This window comes from Squalius cephalus, assembly GCF_949319135.1.
Source record: "Squalius cephalus genome assembly, chromosome: 9".
Taxonomy (NCBI): Eukaryota; Metazoa; Chordata; class Actinopteri; order Cypriniformes; family Leuciscidae; genus Squalius; species Squalius cephalus.
The window spans coordinates 40136147-40162688 of NC_137130.1; the positions used below are offsets into that span (position 1 = coordinate 40136147).

Below are 26542 nucleotides of genomic sequence, written 5' to 3' on the forward strand. Positions count from 1 at the left end.
TCCGTCCTTCACACTACTTGTGTAGCGCACGCATTCTCTGACCTGTCACCTGTCACTCATCATCGTAGGGGAGGTGTTAGGAATCATTCCCGCGTTACAATCATCAGCCAATCAAGGTGGTCACTTCAGTCAAGCTCGTGCATGAGTAATGACGTCATCCATAGCAACGAAGACTCACTCTTAGTTTAGTTGTCATTTTTCTTTACTAAGAGTAGGTCTGAAAGGCGTTGTGAATAACTTTTAAGAGAAAACTCCTAGCTAAAATCTTTTAGTGCAATTTAGGAGTACTCCTAGTGGTAAGATAAAATCCTTTGTGAATACGGCCCCAGGTCTCTAAGATATGTGAATCTCTTTTCACACTGAAGACACTTGTGAGGCTTTGCTCCGGTGTGAAGCCTAATGTGAACCTCAAGGTTTCCTTTCAGTGCGAAACTCTTTCCACACTGAAGGTATTGAGGAAAATTGTCTTCTCTTAATTTATGTTGTGGGGAATTGTCTTAAAGGGTTAGTTCGCCCATTTAAGTCAAGTCATCTTCATTTATATAGCGCTTTTAACAACGTAGATTGTTTCAAAGCAGCTTCACAGAGATAAGCGTATAATTTAAGGTAACAGAGATTGTTTTGGCTTTATAGCAGAGTTAAGTTATTTTCCATCTAAAGTTAGTTTTGATTGATTTGCTTCCGTCGCAACGATCATTTGTTATTAAATTAGGGGCCGCTAAGACGACACCATTCCCTCTACACAGACTTTAAACGCGAACCTGTGAGAAACGCTGATGGCGTTCACATGCGCATTTAGAATGGGTTCTATAGTTATGTGCATTTGAAAATACGCAGGTTTGGAATTCCCTACAAGCCAAGCCTAAAAAAAGTACTTGTCTTTCCTTATAAATTTTGATAAAGAATTTTATTTTATTTTGTTGCTTTGGGGTAGGAACGCGAAACGAATTTCCCGACAACGCCTTATCTGTAGAGTGGTAGAGGGATCCTCCATAGGGAGAGACTAGTTGGCACTTCAGCACTGCGTTGTCATCGGGTCCAGGCGAAGGTCCTTCGTCAGATCTGGATACGGCCCGGATCCGGCAGGCTGCAGGAAAACCTCGGGATAAACACAGACACTAAAATTAGCGTAGATGCCATTCTTCTCATGATGTAATGAGTACATCAGGATTTATGGGAAGTGTTCCCGGTTCCGGCTGACCTAATCTATGCAGCCTAACATTAAATTATAGAAGTCTATAATGTATTATGTGAATGCTAGGTCAAAGAGATGTGTCTTTAATCTAGCTTTGAACTGACAGAGTGTGTCTGCTTCCCGGACAATGGTAGGAAGACTGTTCCAGAGTTTTGGTGCTAAATAGGAGAAGGATCTACCGCCAGCAGTCGATTTTGATATTCTAGGTATTATCAACTGGCCGGAATTTTGAGATCGCAATAGACGTGAAGGACTACAGTATAATGCGTTAAGAGCTCGCTCAAGTACTGCGGAGCTAAACCATTTAGTGCTTTGTAAGTAATCAGCAATATTTTAAAATTGATGCGATGTTTAATAGGGAGCCAATGCAGTGTTGACAGAACCGGGCTAATATGGTCATACTTCCTGGTTCTGGTAAGAACTCGAGCTGCTGCGTTTTGAACCAGCTGTAGTTTGTTTATTAAGCGTGCAGGGCAACCACCCAGTAGAGCATTACAATAATCTAGCCTTGAGGTCATGAACGCATGAACTAATTGTTCCGCATTTGTCAATGAGAGCATATGGCGTAATTTAGATATATTTTTAAGATGGAAAAATGCAGTTTTACAGATACTAGACACGTGACTTTCAAATGAAAGATTGTGACTTTCCATTTAAGACATGAAGTTGTATGCAATCCTTACCAGCACTATAGTGTATACACACTGACCCACTCTGTGGTCACCTCCCTGGTCAGAGTTCTGGCCGCTGGAAGTTTTTCAAGAAAGTATTCCCGGTTAGTTTCCGGGGCCTCAAAACTGTGTGTTTTTAACGCCAAAGGGATACCTTTATGAACCGGAGTATACCGATGCCGAACTTCAGCAGATGGAGATAGAACGGGAAGAGAGAGAGCGAGAGGACAGAGATAAAGTTGTCCAAGTTGATGCTGGGCCCACAGCTGTAGCAAGAGCCAGGATGAAAGACAAATGGTGGTGCACTTGTTCAAATTGTCAAGTTATGCCAACAGAAGCTATTGCTGCCACGAATGGGAACTCATGCCACAGATGCAAAACCCATCGATTGACGAGGAGGCCAACTGCATTACAGGTCTGTCTGCATTAGGCTACATCCAAATTGTTTTCTCAGCAAATTGTACCTATATCCCTATAGACTGTTTTTATATTAGACCTCTTTTCGCGTGATTTCCACTGGAGTCTAAACATTGTTTACTGTACAGTTTAGACATGGGATCATAAAGTTAGTAAATATAACGTTAGAGCTTACCCGTGGTACTGGTACAGCAAAACTCTTTAAAATCTTTTTTTTTTTTTCCTCCTTGGTTGGGGATGTAATCGTCTTCGCTGAAGTGAGCACTGCACACACGAAAATCCTTGATTCTGGATATTTTAGCTCCCGCAGAGTAGCCGATGGCAACCAGCCAAAGCTGTCTCATATTAGCTATATCCGAAACAGGAAAACGATGGAATCTGAACAGTGATCCCGGCACATTCTTGTGGTCACAACCTGGGAATTTACAAGTTCGCACCATTGTTAATTTTCTACTTTTTACGTCGTTGTCATTCGATTGTGTAAACACTATGGAACAGCTGATCAAAACGTGCGCACTGTTGACGTTGACAGCAGCGCGGATTGATAGAAATGGAAAGAAAATGGTGCCGATTAAAAACTGAGGTATGAATTTTGTCTGGCGTGTTTTTTGTGATGTAAATTAATCAAGCTTTGAAACGCATATAAATTTTTCACGTAAAAACGCACAGTTTTGAGGCCCCGGAAACTAAACGGGACTACTTTCTTGAAAAACTTCCAGCGGCCAGAACTCTGACCAGGGAGGTGACCACAGAGTGGGTCAGTGTGTATGCACTATAGTGCTGGTAAGGATTGCATACAACTTCATGTCTTAAATTGGCGAACTAACCCTTTAAGCTCAGGAGTCAGAGTTCCAGAAAGCAGAACTAGACTTTATTGATCAGTCACATAGGCCATAATGCCTTACAAACACATCTGGCTTTTTATTGTATTCAAACTAATTCTACAATTGTTTTCTATAGAATAGAGAAAATATTTCAACAAGGTGAATCCAATCCAGTGTGAAATCTCATGTGAGCCTCAACGTTTGCTTTTCGAGAGAAGCTCTTCCCACACAGATTGCAGGCGAAAGATTTCTCTCCAGTGTGAAGTTTCATGTGGACATTAAAGTTTCCTTTTTGAGTGAAACTTTTCCCGCACTGTTGGCATGTGAAAGGCTTCTCTACAGAGTGAATTCTCATGTGAACCTCAATGTATGCTTTGGTTTTGCAAGTCTTTCCACAATGGAGGCACATGTGAGGCTTCTCTCCAATATGAATTTGTACATGATTCTTAAGATGTGTCCTGTCTGTGAAACTTTTCCCACAATGATGGCATATAAAGCTGTCCTCTCTTGAGTGAATCTTCATGTGGTTATTAAGGCTTACAGTAAATCTGAAATTCTTTCCACACTGACCACATACGTACGGCTTCTCTCCAGTGTGAATTCTCATGTGGGCATTAAGGGTTGATTTATGTTTAAAACTCTTTTCACATTGAGGGCAGGTAAAAGGCTTCTCTCCAGTGTGAATTCTCACGTGGACTTTAAGCCTTACTTTTTCAGTGAAACTTTTCCCACAGTGTTGGCAGATGAAAGGCTTCTCTCCAGAGTGAATTCTCATGTGGAGTTTAAGGCTTCTTTTTTGAGTGAAACTATTTCCGCACTGTTGACAGGTGAATGGACTCGCTCCAGTGTGAACTCTCAAGTGGTCTGTCAGGTTTCCTTTTCGACTGAACCTTTTTCCACACTTTTGGCAAGTGAATGGCTTCTCTCCAGTGTGAATTATCATGTGGACTTTAAGGTTTCTATTTTGATTGAAAGTCTTTCCACACTGTTGGCATGTGAAATGACCTTTAGTCTTTTGAGCTCTTATTTGTGGTAAAGTCTTTTCAGTCTGTGAGGAACTAAAAAGGATTTCTTCAGTTGTGAAATCATGATGTTTCTTAATCTGGTATTTTTCTTCTGTTTCGTTCAGTTCTTGACTCTCTTCTTTTAGTGTCTTCAGGTCTAAGGCGAAAAAAAGACAAATAACCCCAGTTTAATGGCACAAAGCAACAGAGATCAAAACGTTTAGACATGTAAAGCATCAAAACCAATGTGTATGCTAGATCCTACACACATTTAGCTAGTATCACAACTTTTTCTCAATATTGTTAACCCTTGTCTTTCTTTAGGACCAAAATACCTTTAAGCTAGCAATTATCAAAATCCTTATAAAAAAAATTTATCATATCACAGAAACTGTGCTTTTTGAAGTTACAAATGACCTGCTTTTGGCATATGATCATGGCTACTTATCTTCTAGTGGTATTAAAGCCCCCCTGTGTTTAAAATCAAGCTTTTAATGTTGTTTATATGACTATTTGGTGTTTTTAATATGCTTTAAGACAAACCATGTATACATGCATAAGTCAACTCCATTGCTGAGAATTTCCCCCTTAAATCTGCAGTGAACCAAATTTATATTTATAAAGCATTATTATTATTATTATAACAACAAACCAATGTTTATTGTCACAAATCTTAAAACCAACATTTTCTCATCACACACATCATTGATTGATACTGGACATATTCTGTATAATATAAATTCTGAATTCACAATAGCTCAATAGGTGGTGATATGCACTAAGACGAGCATTGGCATGGTTTATGTCTCATCTATCAGACTACTACCACTTTGTTTGTGTGAATGAAGACACAACCCTTTAAACACAAGTATGGAGTGCCACAGGGCTCAGTACTAGGTCCTTTGTTTCTTAGGTTTTTTAGATCTTCTGTTTCTCTGCCAATGATATATATTCCTCACAACCTGAAGAAATGGCAGAACTCTCCAACTTTCCCCGCCATTAATGGAAATTTCCGTCATTTATGACACAACGACGAACTACAGGACGTTTTTCTCAGCTTTTTGCTCAAAATATTGCTTTTTTTTATGAAACTTACCCACATTCAAGTGTTAATAAAAAAAACAATCCATGAAGCTAGAATACTTTTTCATATATTGATAATTGATATACAATATCATATATTGCATGATCAGGTATTTAAACAACAACATATTCTGGGGGCCATTAAATTTTGTGAAAATGATTAAAAAAAATGCTGGCGGGCGGTGGGTGGAAACTTTTTTTTTTTTTTTTTTTTTAAACACTGGCAGGGAAAGAGTTAAAGGTCCCATGACATGCTACTTTTTGTAGGCTTTAATATAGGCCTTAGTGGTCCCTAGTACTGTATCTGAAATCTCTTTCCAAAAATTCAGTCTCGGTGCAGAATTATAGCCACTACAAGCCAGTCCCAGAATGAGCTTCCTTCAGACAGGCCGTTTCGGTGTCTGTAGCTTTAAATACTAATAAGGAGGAGAAAGGCGGCGCAAGGTGGAGGGTGGTTGTGGCCTTGACCATCTTGCGCAACGGTACCGTGGCGTGCATGTTTACGTTGGATATAGCAATGGCACGAAGACACGCAGTCGTTCAAGCATTTCAGTTTGACCCAGAATCTGATCCGGATGGAGAAGCAACGGATGAAGAAGTTGCAACTCAGCGGCTCCAGCAGGACGTTTCCGAATGGTTAGTTTAAAATATTATGTCTGGATACGGTACTTTATTCGGATGGTTTACAGTTATTATCATGTAGCTAACGCTAACCTACTGTTGCCTTTTCATGAGAGATATGTGACGTCTGTATTTATCTTATTACAATTACATCAAGCTCTGCGATCTTGAAATGCGGATATCGCGCGTGCCATAGAACCAACAGGAAAACGGTTATCCAAATAACAAAGAAGTGTACAACACTCGCGTTACAGTGTGTGTATTCACACACATAAACTGCATAGCTAATGTTACAGCCACATTCTACGTGTAACAATCTAGGTAACCATAAACAGTAAAGCAACACACTAATATATCATTAGTTGACTTACTTGTCCGAGGTGTGTAGCTGAGCCAAAGAGAGTGATCCAGACTTTAGTTTCAGACGTTCAGCAAGGCCAGCTCTGTATTGACCCTTCGGTGTTCATTTGTACATCCAATTATTGAGCAATTTTTATGCTTCGCTCGCTCAAAAGCCATGATATCTCTCGTGGACAAACTAAAATCGCACGCGCGTTCCTACTTCCTATGGCATTTTCTCATGGGCGGAAAATATTCTCTGGCCGGGCAAAGCAGAGACAGGGGAGGTAACATTTCCTCCTTATGATGTCATAAAGAGGAGATTCAAGATCAGCGCGTATGAGCCTCCATTTTCTCAAAGGCAGAGAAAGATAGCAAAAGCTCGATTTACACCGATTGAAATTTCTAGAAACTTGGGGACCGTATATAGGCTAGGGGAACTCATATTAATGTTAAAAAACCTCAGAAAGTGAAAATTTCATGTCATGGGACCTTTAATGATACTGAAGATGGGATAGCCAGCAGTTTTTATATTAAATTCTTACAAGACAACGTTATTCATTATTAGACCAAAAACATCCACACACAAGATTTTAGATATCCATGAATGTACTGTTTCATAGTTTTCTACAGTTATAAACCTGTAATGTTGACAGCAATCTGAAAATTTGGAAATCACTTTTTTGTTTACTCTTAAATGTTACAGGGTTAATAAAATAATCTGTAGTTGGTCTAAAATGAAGTGGCTAGATTACTAGATCCAAACAGTAGGATCACATCAGTGATCTACAATGATTTTATGTTAGGTCTAGTATCAGTTTTAACTCTTTCTAATTGCTCTTAATTGCCTAGGACATATCTTTGTTGTTTGTTGCTATTGTCTGCCTGTGTTTCTTTAAGGCTACATTTACACGACAACAACGTAGAAGTTTTTCCTTTGGGTTTTCCACGTACAGATGATACCATTGTCAAAACGATCCCCATTCACACGGATCCATGTAACTACTAAAAACGTAAACCCGCAATACGTATGTGCATGACGGAAATTTCTGCAATTGCGTAGGTAAGGAGGAGAACATTGATTCATGAACACGTGCGCAGTAACCACATTGCTGAATGGGTAATTGGTGAGCTTGTCTGTGTCACAGGTTTGAAATGATATATGTTTGGAAAGCATTTTGGAACCAATGTTTTTAAAGTATTATTGTCGTTGACGAACGGGGGATCGACAGGAGATAAAATTATGGAACTAAGAAATAAATTAAAATTAAGGTTTGAGGGGTTTGGGTAAATTAACAATGAACATCGAATGGTTGCTCATCAACTGATCCATTTTGCTATGCTTGAAATTATAGAATTGCGAGGATGAACAGAGCGCTGATTGTTCTGGTGGTGTTTTCTGTGTGACTACCTGAACAGAGGAGAAATAATCAGTTGCTTAATACTTCATGCGAGTGACAAACAAAAATCTAAAGGTATGGGTTCAGATATTTCAATGTTTTCGATAAGGAGGGAATTTGTTGGCTATTAATAGCTGGGCACTGCTGACAATAATTAGTCTGTAGATAAATGGGTATGATTGAGAGGAAGATTTACTTGTCAGGTCCACGTAGAGAGACACTGCGGTGCGTGACGGGCCTGAAAATGGAGACAATGTCCTACATTTCTGAAAGGCAGAATTTGAAAGAGTGCGATTTGGATTTTAAATCCTGCTATATGTTCTGCTTTATTTATGAAATAATTGCAAGCATAAGACCAGATTAGACGTCTGAGGAATTGCATTAGTTTGGAGGAAATTGTCCTGCATTTGTTGATGCAATAGACTGCAGTGGAGTCATTGCAATATGATAATGATAAGCGGAGGGAGAAATCAGGAAGTAACACGGTTTAATCGAAAAGGCTGCGAATGTTTCGGTAATGTAACAGTTGAGACATCAGGTGACATCAGTGATTTTAGGCATCCTCCTTTAACCTCTCGAAGCATTAGATGTTGTACTGTTGCAGTCTGTCTTGTCAAATTTGTTTTATTATAAATGAGCACGCTAGCGATGTAGGAATGGCATGATTAAGACATCTTTTTTTAGATTCTGATCATGAGGCGAAGTTTGTAGCATCACATCATGCGGCCAGCTTGAATCGCAGATGCGGTTTACTTAGCCAAAACTGAGCAGTTAAATCCTCAGAAATAAGAAGATGTGGTAGCAATGACTTACTTGTGCTTTTTTTGTATAAACAGTCTAAAAGGAGAAATTACGAATTATTATTATTAGTCACATTTATTTTGGATTGTTTTTCTTGAATCATGTTTATTTATTGCACAAGCAATGGTGACATTAGCATGAAAGTGTTCATACACTGGTTTAAGAACATCCCTAAATATCATCTTGTGGGCTTAACACAGAATTGACACGAGAGGCGTTCTCTCTCGCACGGTTTGGAAGTGGCTGGAATGGCAATAGGCGAGTGTATGTTGTAAACAAACAATTTGTAGAGGTCTGTCAAAAGGCAGCCATAATAATTAACAGATTTGTACAGAAGCATCTGATGACCAAACACTAAAGGCAGATTCACTTGTTGCTAAAAGTTGCTAAATGACGTTGTGAACAATTGCAGCTAGCATCTTAACTTAAATGTGTTTGTCTATTGCTAGGCACCTCTTTCCAACTCTCTCCATAGAATGGTGTGCTGCTGCTGGGCTGGTTAGCAGTGGTTTCCTCCATTGCTTTTCTCAGTCACAGTGCAGTGTACACTGCCACCATCAGCCTTGATTCCCCCAGTTCCGCAAAACCCATTCCTTGATGAATCATAGATTTACAAGCAAATCATTTTCATCTTCACTGTCCAATGAGCTGGTATCAGCAGAAAAGGATGGCATGGCTTTAAAGCTGTATGCTGCTGTGGTTCCAAACTGTTGCAGAACTTCACTGGGTAGCTTATGCTGGTAACAAGCATCACCAGCCAGCTTCAATCCATACCGCACAAGGAGTATGTGTGCAGTGACAGTCTATTTCTTAACTTTGACTTGACCACACTCATTTGGCTGAACAGCCGTTCAACCTCTGCATTCGAGTGTGGCAAGGAGAGGAGGCAGCCAGTGCAGCTTTGCACAGTTCTTCGAATGGTTTTAACCCTGAAGCGTCTGTGTAGTTATACACTTCGCTCCAAAACTCAGTGGTATTTTCAGTTGATTCCCACCTCAATAAATGGATATTTCTCCATTGGGAAACAATTTTGTCAATTGACTGTGGCTGGTACCCCAGTAGCTCAGCTACTTTAATAATTTCATTGGTGCCTTTATTGTGTTTTAGTGTTTCCTTAACACTGAACAGGGCCATGTTTCGTAAGGTTTCGAGATTGTCTGGGAGCCTTCCTTGCAGCTCCTTGCTTAGAGCAACAACATAGCTGATGCATCGTCTCCGAATGACTTTTTCGTCCTCTGGCGCAAGGCAAGAAAAAGTACCCAAGATATGGTGCTGGACTGAGATGACCATCAATGGCTTCCTTCAGGACATTGATTTTTGCCATAGGGTTGACTACTCTGCTACAAATTGATGATATGAGGTGTACCAGATTGTCTAAAAGCTTGACAGGATCTGTATGTTCTCCCTCAAATGACTTCACTGCATGAAGTTCAGACAGAATTGATTTTAAGAATGTAAGGTAGACATAGTCCATGTACGTGGCATGGAGCACATCTGCCATGTAGCAATGCTCACTGGCCTTGGTCAACTCAAAGTGGTGTTTCAGTTCTTCCCACTGGTCCAATATACGAGTTACCACACCTTTTTAAGACTACACTTTTCAAGAAACTCAACTATCGCCTCCAAATGTTGCTGAAAATTGCCAAATAAATTAAAAAAATTGCTAAATTTGTTGCTAGGTGCTTTTTGAAAAGAAAGTTGCAAGGGTAGTCTGAAAAGTTGCTAAATCTAGCGACAAAATTGCTAAGTGACCAAACCGATTGGGAATCTCAAATAGAAAAAAATGTCAAGAGAGCCCAGAGTGATTTGCGTTCACGATGAACATGTTTGTGAAACGTACCGGTAGCTGAAAGCAAACCGCACTCAAACCACCAGGGTCTGAGATCTTTGGAGTGCTCCACATATAGGAAGAAGGCATGAAGATAATGGAGGCGACGCAATGGGTGTGTTTTTGGGGCAAGGCTGAGTAAATCATCAGTGGGTAAGAGTGAAAGACTAGTTCAAGGAAACTGCTCACTTGGCAGCCATTTTTGCAACGTCACTGGGCATATATTTCAGGCATCCAAGACGAAGTCCTATCTATATAGTCAGGAAGATCTTAAAGGGTTAGTTCACCCAAAAATGAAAATTATGTCATAATTTTCATCACACACGACCAGCGTCGGCCAATAGTGAGCCTACGTGTGACGTACAACCCAGAAGTGCTACGCAGTTATACTACGTGAAAAAACTCGAGGCCCAGAGAGAAGGAAATGAATAGTGGAATAAAGTCGTTATTGTTGTTGTTTTTTGCGCACAAAAAGTATTCTCGTCGCTTATAAACTTAAGATTGAGCCACTGGAGTCACTTGGACTACTTTGATGATGTCTGTATTACCTTTTCTGGACATGGAAAGTATACCGTACATACATTTTCAATGGAGGGACAGAAAGCTCTCGGACTAAATCTAAAATATCTTAAACTGTGGAAGATGAACGGAGGTCTTACGGGCTTGGAACGACATGAGGGTGAGTCATTAATGACATCATTTTCATTTTTGGGTGAACTAACCCTTTAACTAGCAGAACAGAACAAGCATATTAGTGTGAATTAGAGATCAAACTACACTGAGTTTTTTGTAAGAAGAAAATTTTTACATAGGCAAATGTAAACAGTATACACTTAAACTGAGCGCGAAACTTCTTATGATGTCACTCTAAATTCAACATATAACAAACAGTAATGCACTCAAAATGTAGAAAATATACAATATACTCGACTTTACTGCAAGCCAAGAGGTCACGCCATGACGTATCCATCTTCTACAATCGCTATTTTAAAATGAAATAGGCCTATTGCTTTAATTGGAAAAAAATAATAATAATACAATTGGAAAAATGTCTTATTTTCAAAAGGGGAAAAATTATAACAATTAATGTGTAAATATTTACAAGTACCATAAAATTGTCTCAAAACACATAAATTATTATTTTTTACTGAGGAAAAAGTCACATTTCAGCCATTTGGTCCCTTTTGACACTTGTCTAATCATTGAGTGATTAGACACACAAGTGTTGCAAGATGTATACACAAAAGAAAAGGAATTGGAGGATGTTTCATCGTCTGTTGGTGTGAATGGCAAGTTAAAATGAGTTTATGAAACTAAAGTTTCACATAAGAGAAGCATCACGTTTAACTGTTTTGCTGTTACCACAACACGTCTTATGTGAAAGCACAATGAGCGTGTGCTGCTCCTGCACTGCATACGAACCACAACACACACTGAAAACGGATCGTGTGTGAAACATGCGTTAGTGCGAAGAATATCCCACATGTGTGCTATAGGCAGTGGCGTAACAAGCCAACACTGGGCATTATTTATTCAAATAAATTCAAGATAAAGTAAAATGCAATCAGACTAAAAGTAGTAAAATGCGATAGGGGGCCCAGCTGTCAATCAGTATCTTCCAGTCAATCGGGCCCCTGATTGGGCCGGGCCCGTAAACAACCGCGTACCCTGCTTACCGAGAGTTACGCCTGTGGCTATAGGGATCAGATGAGTTCAGCTTTGAGAATGAAACTAACCTGTTTGTTCCTCAGTTTCTTCCTCAGTTTCTTCATGTTTCACGCTGAACACTTCTTCAATCTTTATGTCTTCACTCTCCTCTTTAATAAATGTCATCTTTATAATAGTGTCACGTAGATCTCAGATGTTTCTCCAGGAGTTTTCCTGTGTGTTTGGACAAAGTCATGTTTAAGAAGAGAATAATTAAAGGGTAAGTTCAGTATTTTACACTTAAAGCCCTGTTTACAGATCGTTTCTGATGAACAATCCTTCCTAAAACGCATTAAACTTTCGTTTACAAAGACGTGAAACTCACCGAGTGGTCAGGGGTGTTCACTGATATGCTCACACAAAAATCGCTGCAAAAGATGCTTTCCAACAGGTTTTATCGTAGTTTTTGTCCAACTCCATTGACTTGTATTGAATGTGCTGTGAGGTACGGTATTACCATAGACAGTATATAAACTGGACACAGCGACCCCATTGGATTCAACGGAGGAAAGTGAAGTCAATTAGAAGCACTAACTTCCTGATGGCTGAGCGACTGCGCAGACTCAAACTGAGCTTGACGACGTAGATGTGACGTGAGCAAACCGTCTGTCTTCTAGTAGCTGTGCCGAGAGAAATCTGAATCATTCCCTTCCCAAACTTGCAGAGACGGAGAGCGTGAGTAGGAGCTGTCCATGAGCTGGAGCAGGAGAAACTTTTGCTTAGTATTCTGACTAATTATTTTGTCATTTTGCCTCCACGTCCCCCCGATTGCCTGTGAGCTTCTCCTCCTGTCCATATGGTAATCTCTCTAATGTGCGACAGAGAGCGCGTGGCTTTGACGCAATCGTTAGCCTATTTTTACAAAAACTGCATCTACGGGGCCATAACGTGATACAAGGTAATGGAGCCTTTTATACATTTTTGTGTTTCTTTAGAAATAAATAATGGACAAATGGAGTCTTTAAACGCCTCAGATGTAAAGTTATTCGCTGTCAAAGTGACGCCAAAATGAATGGGAGTCAATGGGATGCTAACAGCAGGTGATGGTCTGATAGCCAATGGCGGCGCCCGGGGAAGCATCAACATAATATGAAACCCTGACCCCCTGGGTATTACTCCGCCGCTTCTTCTTCTGCTTCTTCTGTGTATTCAATGAAATGCCAGCGGTTTGCTTGCAATTGGCAAAGGTGCATTATCGCCACCAACTGGGCTGGAGTGTCTATTATTCAAGCTCTCGACGGAAGAATCTACGGGTGTGAGACGTTTGGAAAAATAGCTCCACAGTTTTACAATGAATGGTAAAACACCTGTTGAAAAGCATCTTTTGCAGCGATTTTTGTGTGAGCATATCAGTGAACACCCCTGACCACTCGGTGAGTTTCACGTCTTTGTAAACGAAAGTTTAATGTGTTTTAGGAAGGAGTGTTCGAGTGCACCTATACACCCAGTCTACTGGTGGGGGGGAAAGCGAAAGAAACCTAAAATTCTCGGGACAGCAGCATTTGTCCAAATTTTAATCTTAACCGATCTATTTCATCAGAAACGATCTGTAAACAGGGCTTTAAGTGTAAAATACCGAACTTACCCTTTAAGACTAATTAAGTCAAACTTTAGTACCTTTAAACTTTAGTAAACTTTAGTTTGTAGTCAGAGAACTGGAAAGGGAGTCAGTCAGATTGAAAGTTAATTGTATGATTAGGCAAAAAAAAAAAAAAAAAAAAAAAAAAAATCCTGAGAACTAGTGGTACAAATTAATTAATTTATAACATATATTAAAGTTTTCATTTTTCATGTTTGTGATCTCGTTGCAGTTACACTGTTGCATTGAACAGCAGCACCGAGCACTTTACTACAATGTCACGTTCAATAACAGCTTATTCATTTTACAGTTATTGTAAAAACTATAAAATAGACAGAACGGTTTGTATCGAATTAGACACTTTAAATGTTAAAACCCAAACCTTTCCCCAGCCGAATCACAGCAGGCGCAGGAGCGCGGCGCAACTTCATGATGTCAAATCGCCAGACCAAAATAAAAGTTCCCGCTGCTGTGTCTAAAATCAAATCGAAATTTACTGTAAAAAATAAATAAAAAATAAATAAATAAGATCAGTAAGCCATGACAAAAATGTTTTTACAATACTTTAACTCGTCAAAATAAGTTCCGAAATTTTCAACTTTTTTAAAATCAGTTTAATATATTTTTTTTACTGTGTATAAATGGTTTCTGTACCCAAACATTACAGTTTTGCCTTTTAGAAAGAATCTCACATTCTTTCATTAGGCAGTAAACTCTGAAACTGATAAATAAACTCTGAATTCCTCTGACATCTATTTTACTATTTGTATGTACATTTCTATGCACTTTTGTGATTTTAGACACAGCAGCATGAACCTTTATTTTGGTCTGGCGATATGACGTCATAAAGCTGCGCCGCGCTCCTGCGCCTGCTGTGATTCGCCTGAAGAAAGGTTTGTGTTTTCACACATTGAAAGTGTCTAATTAGATACAAACCGTTCTGTCTATTTTATAGTGTTTACAGTACTGTAAAACAGTACCATAAAACGAAGATGTTATTGTACCATTGTAATGCGTTGTCTAACATTAATGAGCGGTTGGTACTTTGTCAGTAAAGCGCGTCCGCGCATGAATAACAGAAAAGTTGCGTCTCATTTCTCATGTATCGTTGATGATTGATCAGTTTATCGTAAACACGAATTCGGTCTCTGACAGTATTAATGGGAGAAACGGATATTTTTTAAACAAACTCCGAGACAGTTGAACCGATTGTTTCGCAAAATTATTCACTATTTTGAAGCGCTTGACATCAACTGTAACAAGAACACAGACATGAACAATTATAACTTTAACAAACCAGAAACAAATGTTATAAATTAATTAATTTGTACCAGTTATTTTTGCCTAATCAGGTCATTAACTATCAATCTGACTGATTCCCTTTCCAGTTCTCTGACTACAAACTACAAAATTTTTTATTCTCTACTAAACTTAATTATTCTCTTCTTAAACATGACTTTGTCCAAACACACAGGAAAACTCCTGGAGAAACATCTGAGATCCACGTGACACTATTATAAAGATGGCGTTGATTAAACAGGAGAGTGAAGACATAAAGATTGAAGAAGTGTTCAGCGTGAAACATGAAGATACTGAGGAACAAACAGGTTAGTTTCATTTTCAAAGCTGAACTCATTAGGGCTGGTCCGAATACCATTTTTTGAGTTTCGAAGCTTCGGTAGTAATGAACACCGAATATTCGAAGCTTCAGAGAGAGGGGGCTGAACATATTCTTCTCTCTAATAAAGGCAGGAATCTCTATGCATCGGTATGTCAGTTTGCATTTTGATTATTTCGAGAACCGTTCATCCAATCGACTTCACAAGGGAGTGCATGTCGCATTTGGTGCAATATAGACACGCGAGACGCAACACGCTCAGAATTAGTCAACTTTTAGTAAACTACAGAACAGCGCGAGTGGCGCACCTCACGCGGGCAGGGCTTATATGCCCCGAGAACGGACACTGTCTGCACTAGTGATATAAAACGCACACACACAGGTCTGTTAACTTAAGCAATACTTTTAAGGTAGTCTAATATTTTTCTGACTAACAAATTACTGACACAGTAAAGGGTAGATTTAAATAAAAGAAAAACGAAATTGAAATAAAGAAAAACTAAATATAAATAAAGAAAAACGAAATTAAGTTAAATTAAAAACGAGATTAATTTAGATTGATAATAACGGGTAAAAAGGTTAATACATTTTGTTTCTATTATTCTATTTTCCACAAACTCCAACCTGTTAACATGGGAGCCGAAATAAAAACACACACGCTGCAGCTGAGACGCTCACGCCATGCAGCCAGTGTGTCACCGGCCTTATTCAAGCGCGAATGAGAACCGTTTCGCGGGGGATCCCAGGTGTGCAAAAAAAAAAAAAAAAAAAAAAATATTCGAATGTCAAATTTTCAAATCGAATACCAACCCACCGAACGAATATTCGAATATTCGGGTCTAGCCCTAGAACTCATTTGATCCTTATAGCACACATGTGTGGGATATTCTTCACACTAACGCCTGTTTCACACACGATCGGTTTGCAGTGAGTGTTGTGGTTCGTATGCAGTGCAGGAGCTCATTGTGCTTCACATGAGACATGTTTGCAGTGTGTGCTACTGATCCGCACCATTAAATATAAACAGTGTAATTAGGGATGCATGATATATCGGCCACCATATCGGTACCGATATGTAAATGCTCATTTTTAATGTTATCGTAATTGTTCCATTAAGAAAATTAAAGCTGATAAATAATGTATTATTTCCTTCAGCTGAGACACTTTAGATGTGCTCTATTTGCCATGATGGTTATTAATTGCTTGAAATATGATTGGAATCACTATGAAAAGAAAAGTACAGTAAAGTGCAACATGTGCAGCGCAAATCTGTCATATCGGCTTCATAACATTATAATGAAAACACGACTGTAAAATGATGTGAATTCTTTGTTCGCCTGTGTTTTCAGAGGTTAGGTTAATAAGTTGTAAATTATTTGTGTTTAGTTGCTGTGTTTCAGCTCATTTTACGGGAAGAGCGCACAAAAGGAGTGTTTGGGACATGGCTTTTATAGTGAGCCTTTTGTTTTTGTTATCAGGCTCTAAAAGTATATAACATTTTGGATTTATCACGCAATATAAAAGTATATAACATTTTGGATTTATCACGCAATATATTGGTTATCAGCTTTCGATTCTAAAGACCTATCGGTTAACGTATTTATCTATTTACAATTTTAATTAGGCAAGAAAATAAGTGGAAAAAAAGATCCATTTGCTAAACAAATTAAGTCAGCTAATTTGCACAGCGATGCTATGGAGGAAATACTGAAGGATTATGAGTTTATATGTGCCGCTGTGATAGATGTCGACACTGGATTGGAACACGTCATGAACAGCTGGCTATCAGCTAATGCGAACTTGGCTGACGTGGCCTGCCTGAACTAACGCGATGCTTGAGATTTATCTTACTACTAGTCTCATATAGCCAACAAACTAACACATAGAACAACATTATAACTTTCAACACACTCAAATGTTTAGTATGATAGTGTAATGTTCGACCAAGTGAAACAGCGCTGCGTTACCTCAAGTTGAATTCGTCAAATAAACTGACCTCTAGCGGCAAAAAAAAAAAAGAAAGACTTTAACCTGTTAAGCTGCAACCCCACTTTTGAAAAATCCCCAGAAATGACATACCCAAACTGAAACAGATACAGTTCATGAACCCTTTGTACTAAAAGCACAAGTATGATCTCATTTGAAAGCTGACACCTGGTAGTTTATTGTAAATGTAGAATTAATTATTGTCATAATGAATTTTTTAAAAAAAAATAGCTTCAAAGTTTTGTAAAGTTATTAGAAATTTATTTTTATGAAACATATTCATGAAAATAAAATTGAAGTTGGCACTGTAGCAGTCTAGAAATGCACTGCAGCTAAAGCCACATGTGTGACCATGTTATATTTAAAATCTGAAAATGATAAGTCTAAAACTCTGTATTTAGTTATATGTTTTTCAAGATCATGTCAAATTACTTTATTTTGATTAGACTCTAAAAATGCTACTGATGTTTAGTCTTCTTCTAAGCATCTATCCAGTATATTGTCTCTATTGTTTTGTGGTGCAAACGATCCCCATTCAGTCTCAGTCTCCCCCTGCACACATTCACACCTCTCCAGCCTGGTTATGGCTCTAAATATGCATTTCTTTTGTCTGCATTATAGTTACTAACGACTGGCTATTCACAGGCTATTCATAGGGTTTTAATCCCTAATTTATTTTATCTAAGTTCTCACTTCACAAAAAACTGTTGAAACTGTATCAAATGCACTAAAACATTTCAGTAGCTGCTAAGCATTCCTTTTTAGAAAAAAAAAAAAAAAAACATAAGAATAACAGGTGGCAGGTGCACCTGGGCTAGCTAGCATGTTAGCTTAGCACACCATCAATATACGACCATTTATGAGATTAAAACCATGTTTGTGCTCCAAACTTACTTTTATAACGCAAGTCGAGTGTTTTAAATAATCTTCTGTGATCTAATTTGGCTTCAGATAAAAAAAAATCAGACAGAAAACATATTATTTATAGTTTTCTGCACGATGATAAAGTCTATATCGATTAGCATTACATTATACATATAATCTATTATTATGAAAATACCTGGCATGGCTTGAAGAACACAGGCAAGTCAAATATCATTGCAATCATGTTTATTGTCTTCAAAACGTCAGTATCTGCATATTACAGCGATCTCTGTAGCTTTGTGTGTATCAGTGACGTCCTGGAATGTCACATGATCATGGCTCTTCTTCATGTTCCATATATGGACTATTATTGTGCATATAGCGCCCTCAGGCTATTGGTATGAATTGAAAACACACATCTCAGTAAGAAGCGCTCATAATTATCACATCGACGCATTTGGGTATAAATTCAATAAATATTATTCCTGTCTATAGAAATATGATGTGAATGTATGAGAATATATCAATATTTCTCCAAGTCTGCACATTTTTTAGCTAAAAGCCCTGAGGGACGTTGTTTTGTGTATCGCTGTCATGACGACAGCACGGGAGTTTTTTATGAATGGGAGCGGCTGACGCGCATAATTCATATTAAAGGTATCGACTCATTTTTTAATTTCATAACTCCTGACACAAATTAAGACATAACTGCCACTATAAGTTTCTCAGAATACAATAGTAGTCAAAAACTGAAACTTGAGTCTTATATCTTTTTAATGATGTATAGTTTGTCAAGGTATAACATTAAATCTGATAGTAAATTTGAACTAAATAAAAAAAAAAAAACGCTTCAGTGCGCCGACGCACTGGTGAGGCTTAACAGGTTAAAGGGGTCATGAACTGAGAATTCAAATTTTCCTTGATCTTTTGACAGTTAAGAGGTCGTTACACTATAAAAAATATATAAAAGTATAAAAGATAGAGGGGCATGCAGCAAAGCCAATAATCTATATCTAGAGATAAAAGATATCTATACAGTAGCAATAGCAGAATTATTTGTATCTCTATCTGTATTCAGATAAAACCAAATGTGGGTGGGACATAAACCGCTTGTCTAAACGACATAAGCCCATTTAAGTGTAATTTCCTTCATCATTTGCACTTAACAAATATGCCTTGGATAATTCATATCAAATAGTTTTTTCTTGTTTATTACAAAATTTAAAACATTTTAAAAACAATTTATTATTGTGTTATATACAGTATTTGACACATTTTGATAATGAAAACAATAATACTGAATGTTACATAAAAGTAAATTAGTAATAGTTTTAATAGAGTATGATTGTCTGTTTTCCAGAGAAACTGGATTGCTCTCCCTCATCAATCATATTGCTTTTATAAGAAATTGCCTCTATTGGTCCGAAACTACAAAACAACAAGAGAAACCATTATAATCATTGATGCTGTCTACACTGAATGTGCCACAGTGCGACAAGTGACCGACAACAATCTGATAAATGTCCCGTTCTATTCCTTTCATGCTTTCAGTATATCACACGCCTTCTCACTGCCACGGAGTGAGACAGACAAGCATCAAATTGTATTTCTCTTCCAATATTTAAAAAAAAATTAAAATGGTAGGAAATGTCTGATACAGTATCTTAGTCGATGTTGTTCTTGACTTATAACCATTGCTGTAAAGCTGTATCTTCCAGGCTCTCTTCAACAACTCTTCTCCAATCAGGACATGCCAACAATTAGGGATCAGTTCAGACACCTGAATGCAATCAGCCCTGTCACAAGAAGAGGAAGAACAAACATATAATAAAGGAGACACAGGCAGACAATAGCTACAAACAACAATTTTATGTCCTAGGACGTAAGAGCAATTAGAAAAATATTAATACAAATAAAAACAAGACATGAAAACATGTCTATGAAAACATGAACATATTAAACATACTAAAGCAAAAATAATTTACAACATTCTATTACAATCTTGTTCTCATTATAATGCTATGTATATGAAAGATTGGCGCTACACATCTTGCACATAATTACATTTTTTGTGATTACAATTATCACTGCGGGATTTCAAAGCCATAACGAGAAACAACTTTAAATAAAACGTAGGTATACTGTTAATTAAAAAATAATAATAATTAGAACAAAATAGCACTGCTGCATTATCAATATCGTCAATGATTTTGAAAAATAATAATGATGTTGGGTATTGCAGTTAAGGTGAAACTGAAGAGTGAATAAACTCTGGTTGCTAAACTGCAGTGCTTTCATAGCTGGTGTCTCAACCAAACGTGTCCTATATGAGGTTAATCAGATATAGACAACATAAAAGTAATCTTACAACCTACATCTGCACACAAACTTGACCGTGCTGATGTTCTCATAATGTCATGTATCTGACAGATCAGCACTGCACATCTTGCACTAACTGTATTTCATGATCTTAAAATGCCACTATTTCCAATCAGAAAAATAGACAAATGTATTTTTTGAAAGTCAGGGCAATCATCGTTTTCATGATCGATCATCGCTGACATGTCCGATTACTTGTGCCCATCCCTAATTTATATGCTGTTTAATGTTGGTGACCGCGTTATTTTACATATGCATCTGCTTGCATATATTGCTTGTTCCTTAGAGTTAATACACTCTGATAATTTGGAGAGTTTGCATTTTCTTCAGGTTGTGAGGAATTATATCATTGGCAGATGAAAAGAAGTAATAAAACCTAAAAAGCAAAGGACCTAGTACTGAGCCCTGTGGCACTCCATACTTGTGTTTAATGACGTGTCTTCATTCAGATAAAGTGGAGTAGTCTGATAGATTATTAAGACATAAACCATACTAATGCTTGTCTGCATATCACCACCTATTGAGCTATTGTGAATTCAGAATTTATATTTATACATAAAATGATCAATGATGTAGTTTGTTGTAAATAATGCTTTATAATTCTAAATTGCATATGATTATAATATTGAGTTTTGCATATTCTGTGCTGTCGTGCCCACTGGAGCCTCATCAAAAGGGTACGAATACTTCTGAAGCTGAGAGACATGTGAACTTGTCCTTATATACCCTGAAAGTTACAGTTTTTGATTCTAGCTAAATGTGTGTAGGATCTAGCATACACATTGGCTTTGATGCTTTACATATCTAAAAGTTTTGATGTCTGTTGCTTTGTGCCATTAAACTGGGGTTATTTGTCTTTTTTTGCCTTAGACATGAAGGCACTGAAAGAAGAGAGTCAAGAACTGAATGAAACAGAAGAAAAATACCAGATTAAGAAACATCATGATTTCACAACTGAAGAAAAACCTTTCAGTTGCTCACAGACTGAAAAGACTTTATCACAAAAAAAAGCTCAAAAGACTAAAGGTCATTTCACATGCCAACAGTGCGGAAAGACTTTCAATCAAAACAGAAACCTTAAAGTCCACATGAGAATTCACACTGGAGAAAAGCCATTCACTTGCCAACAGTGTGGAAAGTGTTTCACTCAAAAACCAAGTCTTAATGCCCACATGAGAGTTCACACTGGAGAAAACCCTTTCATCTGCCAACAGTGTGGAAAAAGGTTCAATCGAAAAGGAAACCTGACAGTCCACTTGAGAGTTCACACTGGAGAGAGTCCATTCAATTGCCAACAGTGCGGAAAAAGTTTCACTCAAAAAGGAAGCCTTAAAGTCCACATGAGAATTCACTCTGGTGAGAAGCCTTTCACCTGCCAACAATGTGGAAATGGTTTTATTCGAATAGCAAGCCTTAAAAGCCATATGAAAATTCACACTGGAGAGAAGCCTTTTACCTGCTCTCAATGTGAAAAGAGTTTTAAACATAAATCAACCCTTAATGCCCACATGAGAATTCACACTGGAGAGAAGCCGTTCATATGTGGTCAGTGTGGAAAGAGTTTCAGATTTACTGTAACCCTTAATCACCACATGAGGATTCACTCAAGAGAGAACTGCTTTATATGCCATCATTGTGGAAAGAGTTTCACAGACAGGACACATCTTAAGAATCATGTAAAAATCCACATTGGAGAGAAGCCTCACATGTGCCTTCATTGTGGAAAGACTTGCAAAAACAAAGCAAACATTGAGGTTCACATGAGAGTTCACACTGGAGAGAAGCCCTACACATGCCAACAGTGTGGAAAGAGTTTCGCACTGAAAGGAAACCTTGAGGTTCATATTAGGCTTCACACCGGAGCGAAGCCTTACAAGTGTCTTCAGTGTGAAAAGAGTTTCACATATCATAGAGACCTGAAATGTCATTCGCAAACTCATTCTGGAAATATATTACAAGGTTCTCAGAGTGGTAATAATTTAATCAAAGAGAGCAATTTCAAATCCTCTGGAGGAAAGCTATGTAATTATGATCAGAGTAATAAAAAAATTATGTTATCACACTTACAGATACACATGAAAATTCATGCAAGTGTGAGACCATATTCTTGTTCTCTTTGTAGAAAGAGTTTTAAATGGCCCAGCAGTTTAAAATGGCACCAGAAAATCTGTGTGAAATCAAAGATCCGTTCACACCACAGTTGAATGTGGCCAAAATTATATAGATGTATATTTTTAGGCTTACCATTTAAATGTGGCTCATGTCAGATCCTCGTCTGATCAGATGACATTCCTACAAGACTCCATGTTCATCACAAGTGATTTATCCTTGTTCAGTTATTTTAGTTGCAGCATCCTCTTTTTCTTGACAGCCTACAGCCTTATTCCAAAATGGATTAAAATTCATTATTTTCCTCATAATTATACAAACAATACCCCATAATGACAACGTGAAAGAAATTTGTTAGAAATCTTTGAAAGTGTATTAAAAATTAAAAAGAAATCACATGTACATAAGTATTCACAGCCTTTGCTCAATACTTTGTTGAAGCACCTTTGGCACCAATTACATCCTCAAGTCTTGGCATACCTATTTTTGGGCAGTTTCTCCCATTCTTCTTTGCAGAACCTATACAGCTCCATCAGGTTGTATGAGGAGCGTCGGTGCACAGCCATTTTCAGATCTCTCCAGAGATGTTTAATCGGATTCAAGTCTAGGCTCTGGCTCGGCCACTCAAGGACATTCATATACCCCTTTTCCACCAAGGCAGTACTGGTGCCGGTTCGGAGCCGGTGCCTACTCGTGAACCAGTTCTTTGTGTTTCGACAGCCAAAGAACCGGTTCTCTGCCAGGAAAATTGGTTCCAAAGCAGCACCAAGTCTTTGCTGGACTAGAACCGTTCTTTTACCACGTCATGCTTACGTTGGGGGCTGGGGGCGGGGTTATTGTCGAACTTCTCAAACGTAACCTTCGTCTATAGTAATCCAGACGAGCAGCACAAATGTGTTCTAAACATCTTCTGACCCCAATATAGGATCGCAAAGCCAGGAGAAACATTTGCAGAAACACGATGTAGTCCGCCATTGTAATTGTTATGCTTGAAGTTGGCGCAAGCGTTTCTGGGAAAGCTAAGACGTATGGCAACGTACACAGTGACGTAATGACGTCGTTCGCTGGGCTCTCTAGTCAGTGGAAAAACAAACGGGTTCTGAGAAGGTTCGCAAGTTGAACCAACTTTGAACCAGCACCAGTTCCGAACCAGTTCTTTTTTGGTGGAAAAGGGGTAACCGAGTTGTCCCGTCACCCCAGTCTGAGGTCCACAGCACTCTGGAGCAGGTTTTCATCAAGGATGTCCCTGTACATTGCTGCATTCATCTTTCCCTGACTAGTATTCCAATTCCTGAAGCTGAAAAACATCCCCACAGCTGATGCTGCCACCACCAGGCTTCACTGTAGGGATGGTATTGGGCAGGTGATGAGCAGTGCCTGGTTTCCTCCAGACATGACGCTTGCCATTCAGGCCAAAAGGCACCTGAAGGACTCTCAGACCATGAGAGTTCTTCAGGTGCCTTTTGGCAAACTCCAGGTGGGCTGTCATGTGCCCTTTACTGAGGAGTGACATCTGGCCACTCTACCATACAGCCCTGATTGGTGGAGAGCTGCAGAGATGGTTGTTCTTCTGGAAGGTTCTCCTCTCTCCACAGAGAAACGCTGGAGCTCTGTCAGAGTGACCATTGGGTTCTTGGTCACCTCTCTGACTAAGGCCCCTCTCCCCCAATCGGTCAGTTTGGCCGGACGGCCAGCTCTAGAAAGGGTCCTGGTGGTTCCAAATTTCTTCCATTTACGGATGATGGAGGCCACTGTGCTCATTGGGACCTTCAATGCTGCAGACATTTGTCTGTGCCTCGATACAATCCTGTCTCGGAGGTCTACAGACAATTTCTTGGACTTCATGGCTTGATTTGTGCTCTGACATGCACTGCTAACTGTGGGACCTTATATAGACAGGTGTGTGCCTTTCCAAATCATGTCCAATCAACTGAATTCCAATCAAGTTGTAGAAACATCTCAAGGATGATCAGTGGAAACAGGATGCACCTGAGCTCAATTTTGAGTGTCATGGAAAAGGCGGTGAATACTTTTGTGAGTTTTTTTATTTTCTTTTTATAAATTTGGAAAGATTTCAAACAAACTTCTTTCACGTTGTCATTATGGGGTATTGTTTGTAGAATTCTGAGGAAAATAATGAATTTAATCCATTTAGGAATAAGGATGTAACACAACAAAATGTGGAAAAAGTGAAGCGCTGTGAATACTTGCCAGATGCACTGCACACATGAATGTGTGTGGCTATACTCCAGCATGGACTAATTCACACAGGGCTGACATGGAAGGAGGAGCTTTGGTATTTTAATCTGTCTCTTTTGTCCATTTTCAACCACTTCTGTCCTGATTTCTTCGAGGGGAGGGGTCTATGGTTGGGTAAATGTATGGGCTTTTTTCAATCTCTTGACCTAATGGGCAAAATAAGCTTGCGCAATTAACATATGAACACGGCCAGAGACAATGGAAAAACACGGCGAACAGCAGCTTTCTTTTCTGCTCTGTTGATGCCGAATGCTGTGAGTGTATGTTAGCAACAAGGGATGTTGAGAGAACATTGTGCTTGGTAACCTTGTTTTTCTCTTCAAACCAAACTTGGGTCTTCAGCCAAAAAAGTTTAAATCCGTTCTGGCTAGCGCTCTTCCCATAATATTTACGCATTAGGTCAGTAGGCAGTCTTTAGTGGCTGTTTGAACACATCTGACCACATGAACGTTTATACTATGAAAGCAATCCGATCTAATGCGATTTCAACTACCTCTAGAAATGGTTGAAAATGGAAAAGCTCAAAACGTTTAAGATTTCGTTTACACCTGTACCAAAACACGTCTTAATACCTGGTAAAAAACAGGCGGCTTAGTGAATGCGTGTGTCAGACTGAATTGATTACTCTTAGAATTGTTCTTTGAGTAATTATGTATTATGCCTGAATTGGCCTCTAATTGTGTAATTGGCATGATAAATGTTTAATTGACTATTAATAAATTGTTACATTTGAATTTATTCTGTCTTACTCTGAAATTATTAACTTAAGTAGATTGTGTTACTGCAAATCTGCATCAGGTTAGTAACGTTCTAAAGTCCAGTTTTGAGTGGAGCGAGTTCCTGCTAACACTTGGCACTGGTTTAAGTGTACTTAGACTGTAAAGGCTAAAAAGGGAATTCTCTATTTAGGACAACTGAATGCTGAGTAATGTAATGTAACTCTAGCTAAGTGTAATTTGTTGGCTTATATCTGTAGAAGTGGTCATGACCTCTGACTAAACAGGTCTATGGGGCCTAAACAAAATACTTTTAGATAGAGCAAGCAAGGAAATGGCCTTCTAAATAGTATAGTCAATAATCTTTGTCTAGTGATCAAGACTGACGATGGGATAGTTGGGATAGTTTGTGACTATGGGATCCGCGTAAGAACGGCAAACGCGACACCCTAAACCAGTGATCTCAAACTCAATTCCTGGAGGGCCACAGCTCTGCACAGTTTTGCTCCAACCCTAATCAAGGTCTTCATGATTACTAGAAACTTCCTTGCAGGTGTGAGTTGGAGCTGGTTGGAGCTAAACTGTGCAGAGCTGTGGCCCTCCAGGAATTGAGTTTGAGATCACTGCCCTAAACAATATTGGTATCCAAATGAACAAGTACAATAAGAGTGAAGAGTTAAATAGAATAATCAAATATCTTAAAATTAATACATAATCAATATGTATGATTAGTTCCTTGTTAGAAACACAATCTAAATGTAGTCATTATTTATTCAAGGGGAAAAAAAGTTGTTGTTTTTTTAACGCTGAATAGACACTCATTATACCTTCACTCACACAGTTAACTTCCATCATTGGGCCGACGAGTGGTTCCTCATGTGTGAGGGTGCGTGTTTTCAGACTTCTTAATGTTTTATGCCGCTTTACCCCAACCTTTATGCTTGTTCCTTAGAGAATTCAGTGTGACTTCAGGGTGTCCAATCTTGCTGAGTTTAGAGTGAAAATTAGTCCTCTTAATCTTTAGGTAGTGTTTCCATTATTCATGGTCTGTGCGAGTTCCTTTTTCCCCTCAAGCAAGGGTGGGCATTTATCAGGGCTTCAGCTGCCTGATCAAGCTGACTAACAGCGACTATACCTAAAGA

General features: G+C 38.6%; 2 protein-coding genes across 4 annotated transcripts in view; one reads left to right on the forward strand and one right to left on the reverse strand.

Moving 5' to 3' along the window:
• The window catches only part of LOC307164942 (uncharacterized protein), a 37671-nt gene extending 23759 nt beyond the window's left edge, over window positions 1-13912 (reverse strand). For 2 of the 3 annotated variants that reach the window (XM_079882169.1, XM_079882171.1), the window contains exon 1: window positions 13852-13912. The gene's annotated coding sequence lies outside the window, so the exon portion shown is untranslated. Of the gene's footprint in view, window positions 1-13507; window positions 13566-13851 lie in introns of those variants that run through there. The other variant, XM_079882170.1, reaches the window with a different exon arrangement.
• Window positions 13913-14307: 395 nt separating this feature from the next.
• On the forward strand, window positions 14308-25415 carry LOC307164963 (uncharacterized protein). The gene is made up of 3 exons (XM_079882204.1): window positions 14308-14362; window positions 14944-15076; window positions 21187-25415. Exons 2-3 carry the CDS (start codon window positions 14992-14994, stop codon window positions 22518-22520), a joined length of 1419 nt encoding a protein of 472 aa, XP_079738330.1. The 5' UTR covers window positions 14308-14362; window positions 14944-14991; the 3' UTR covers window positions 22521-25415.
• Window positions 25416-26542: the final 1127 nt, after the last annotated feature.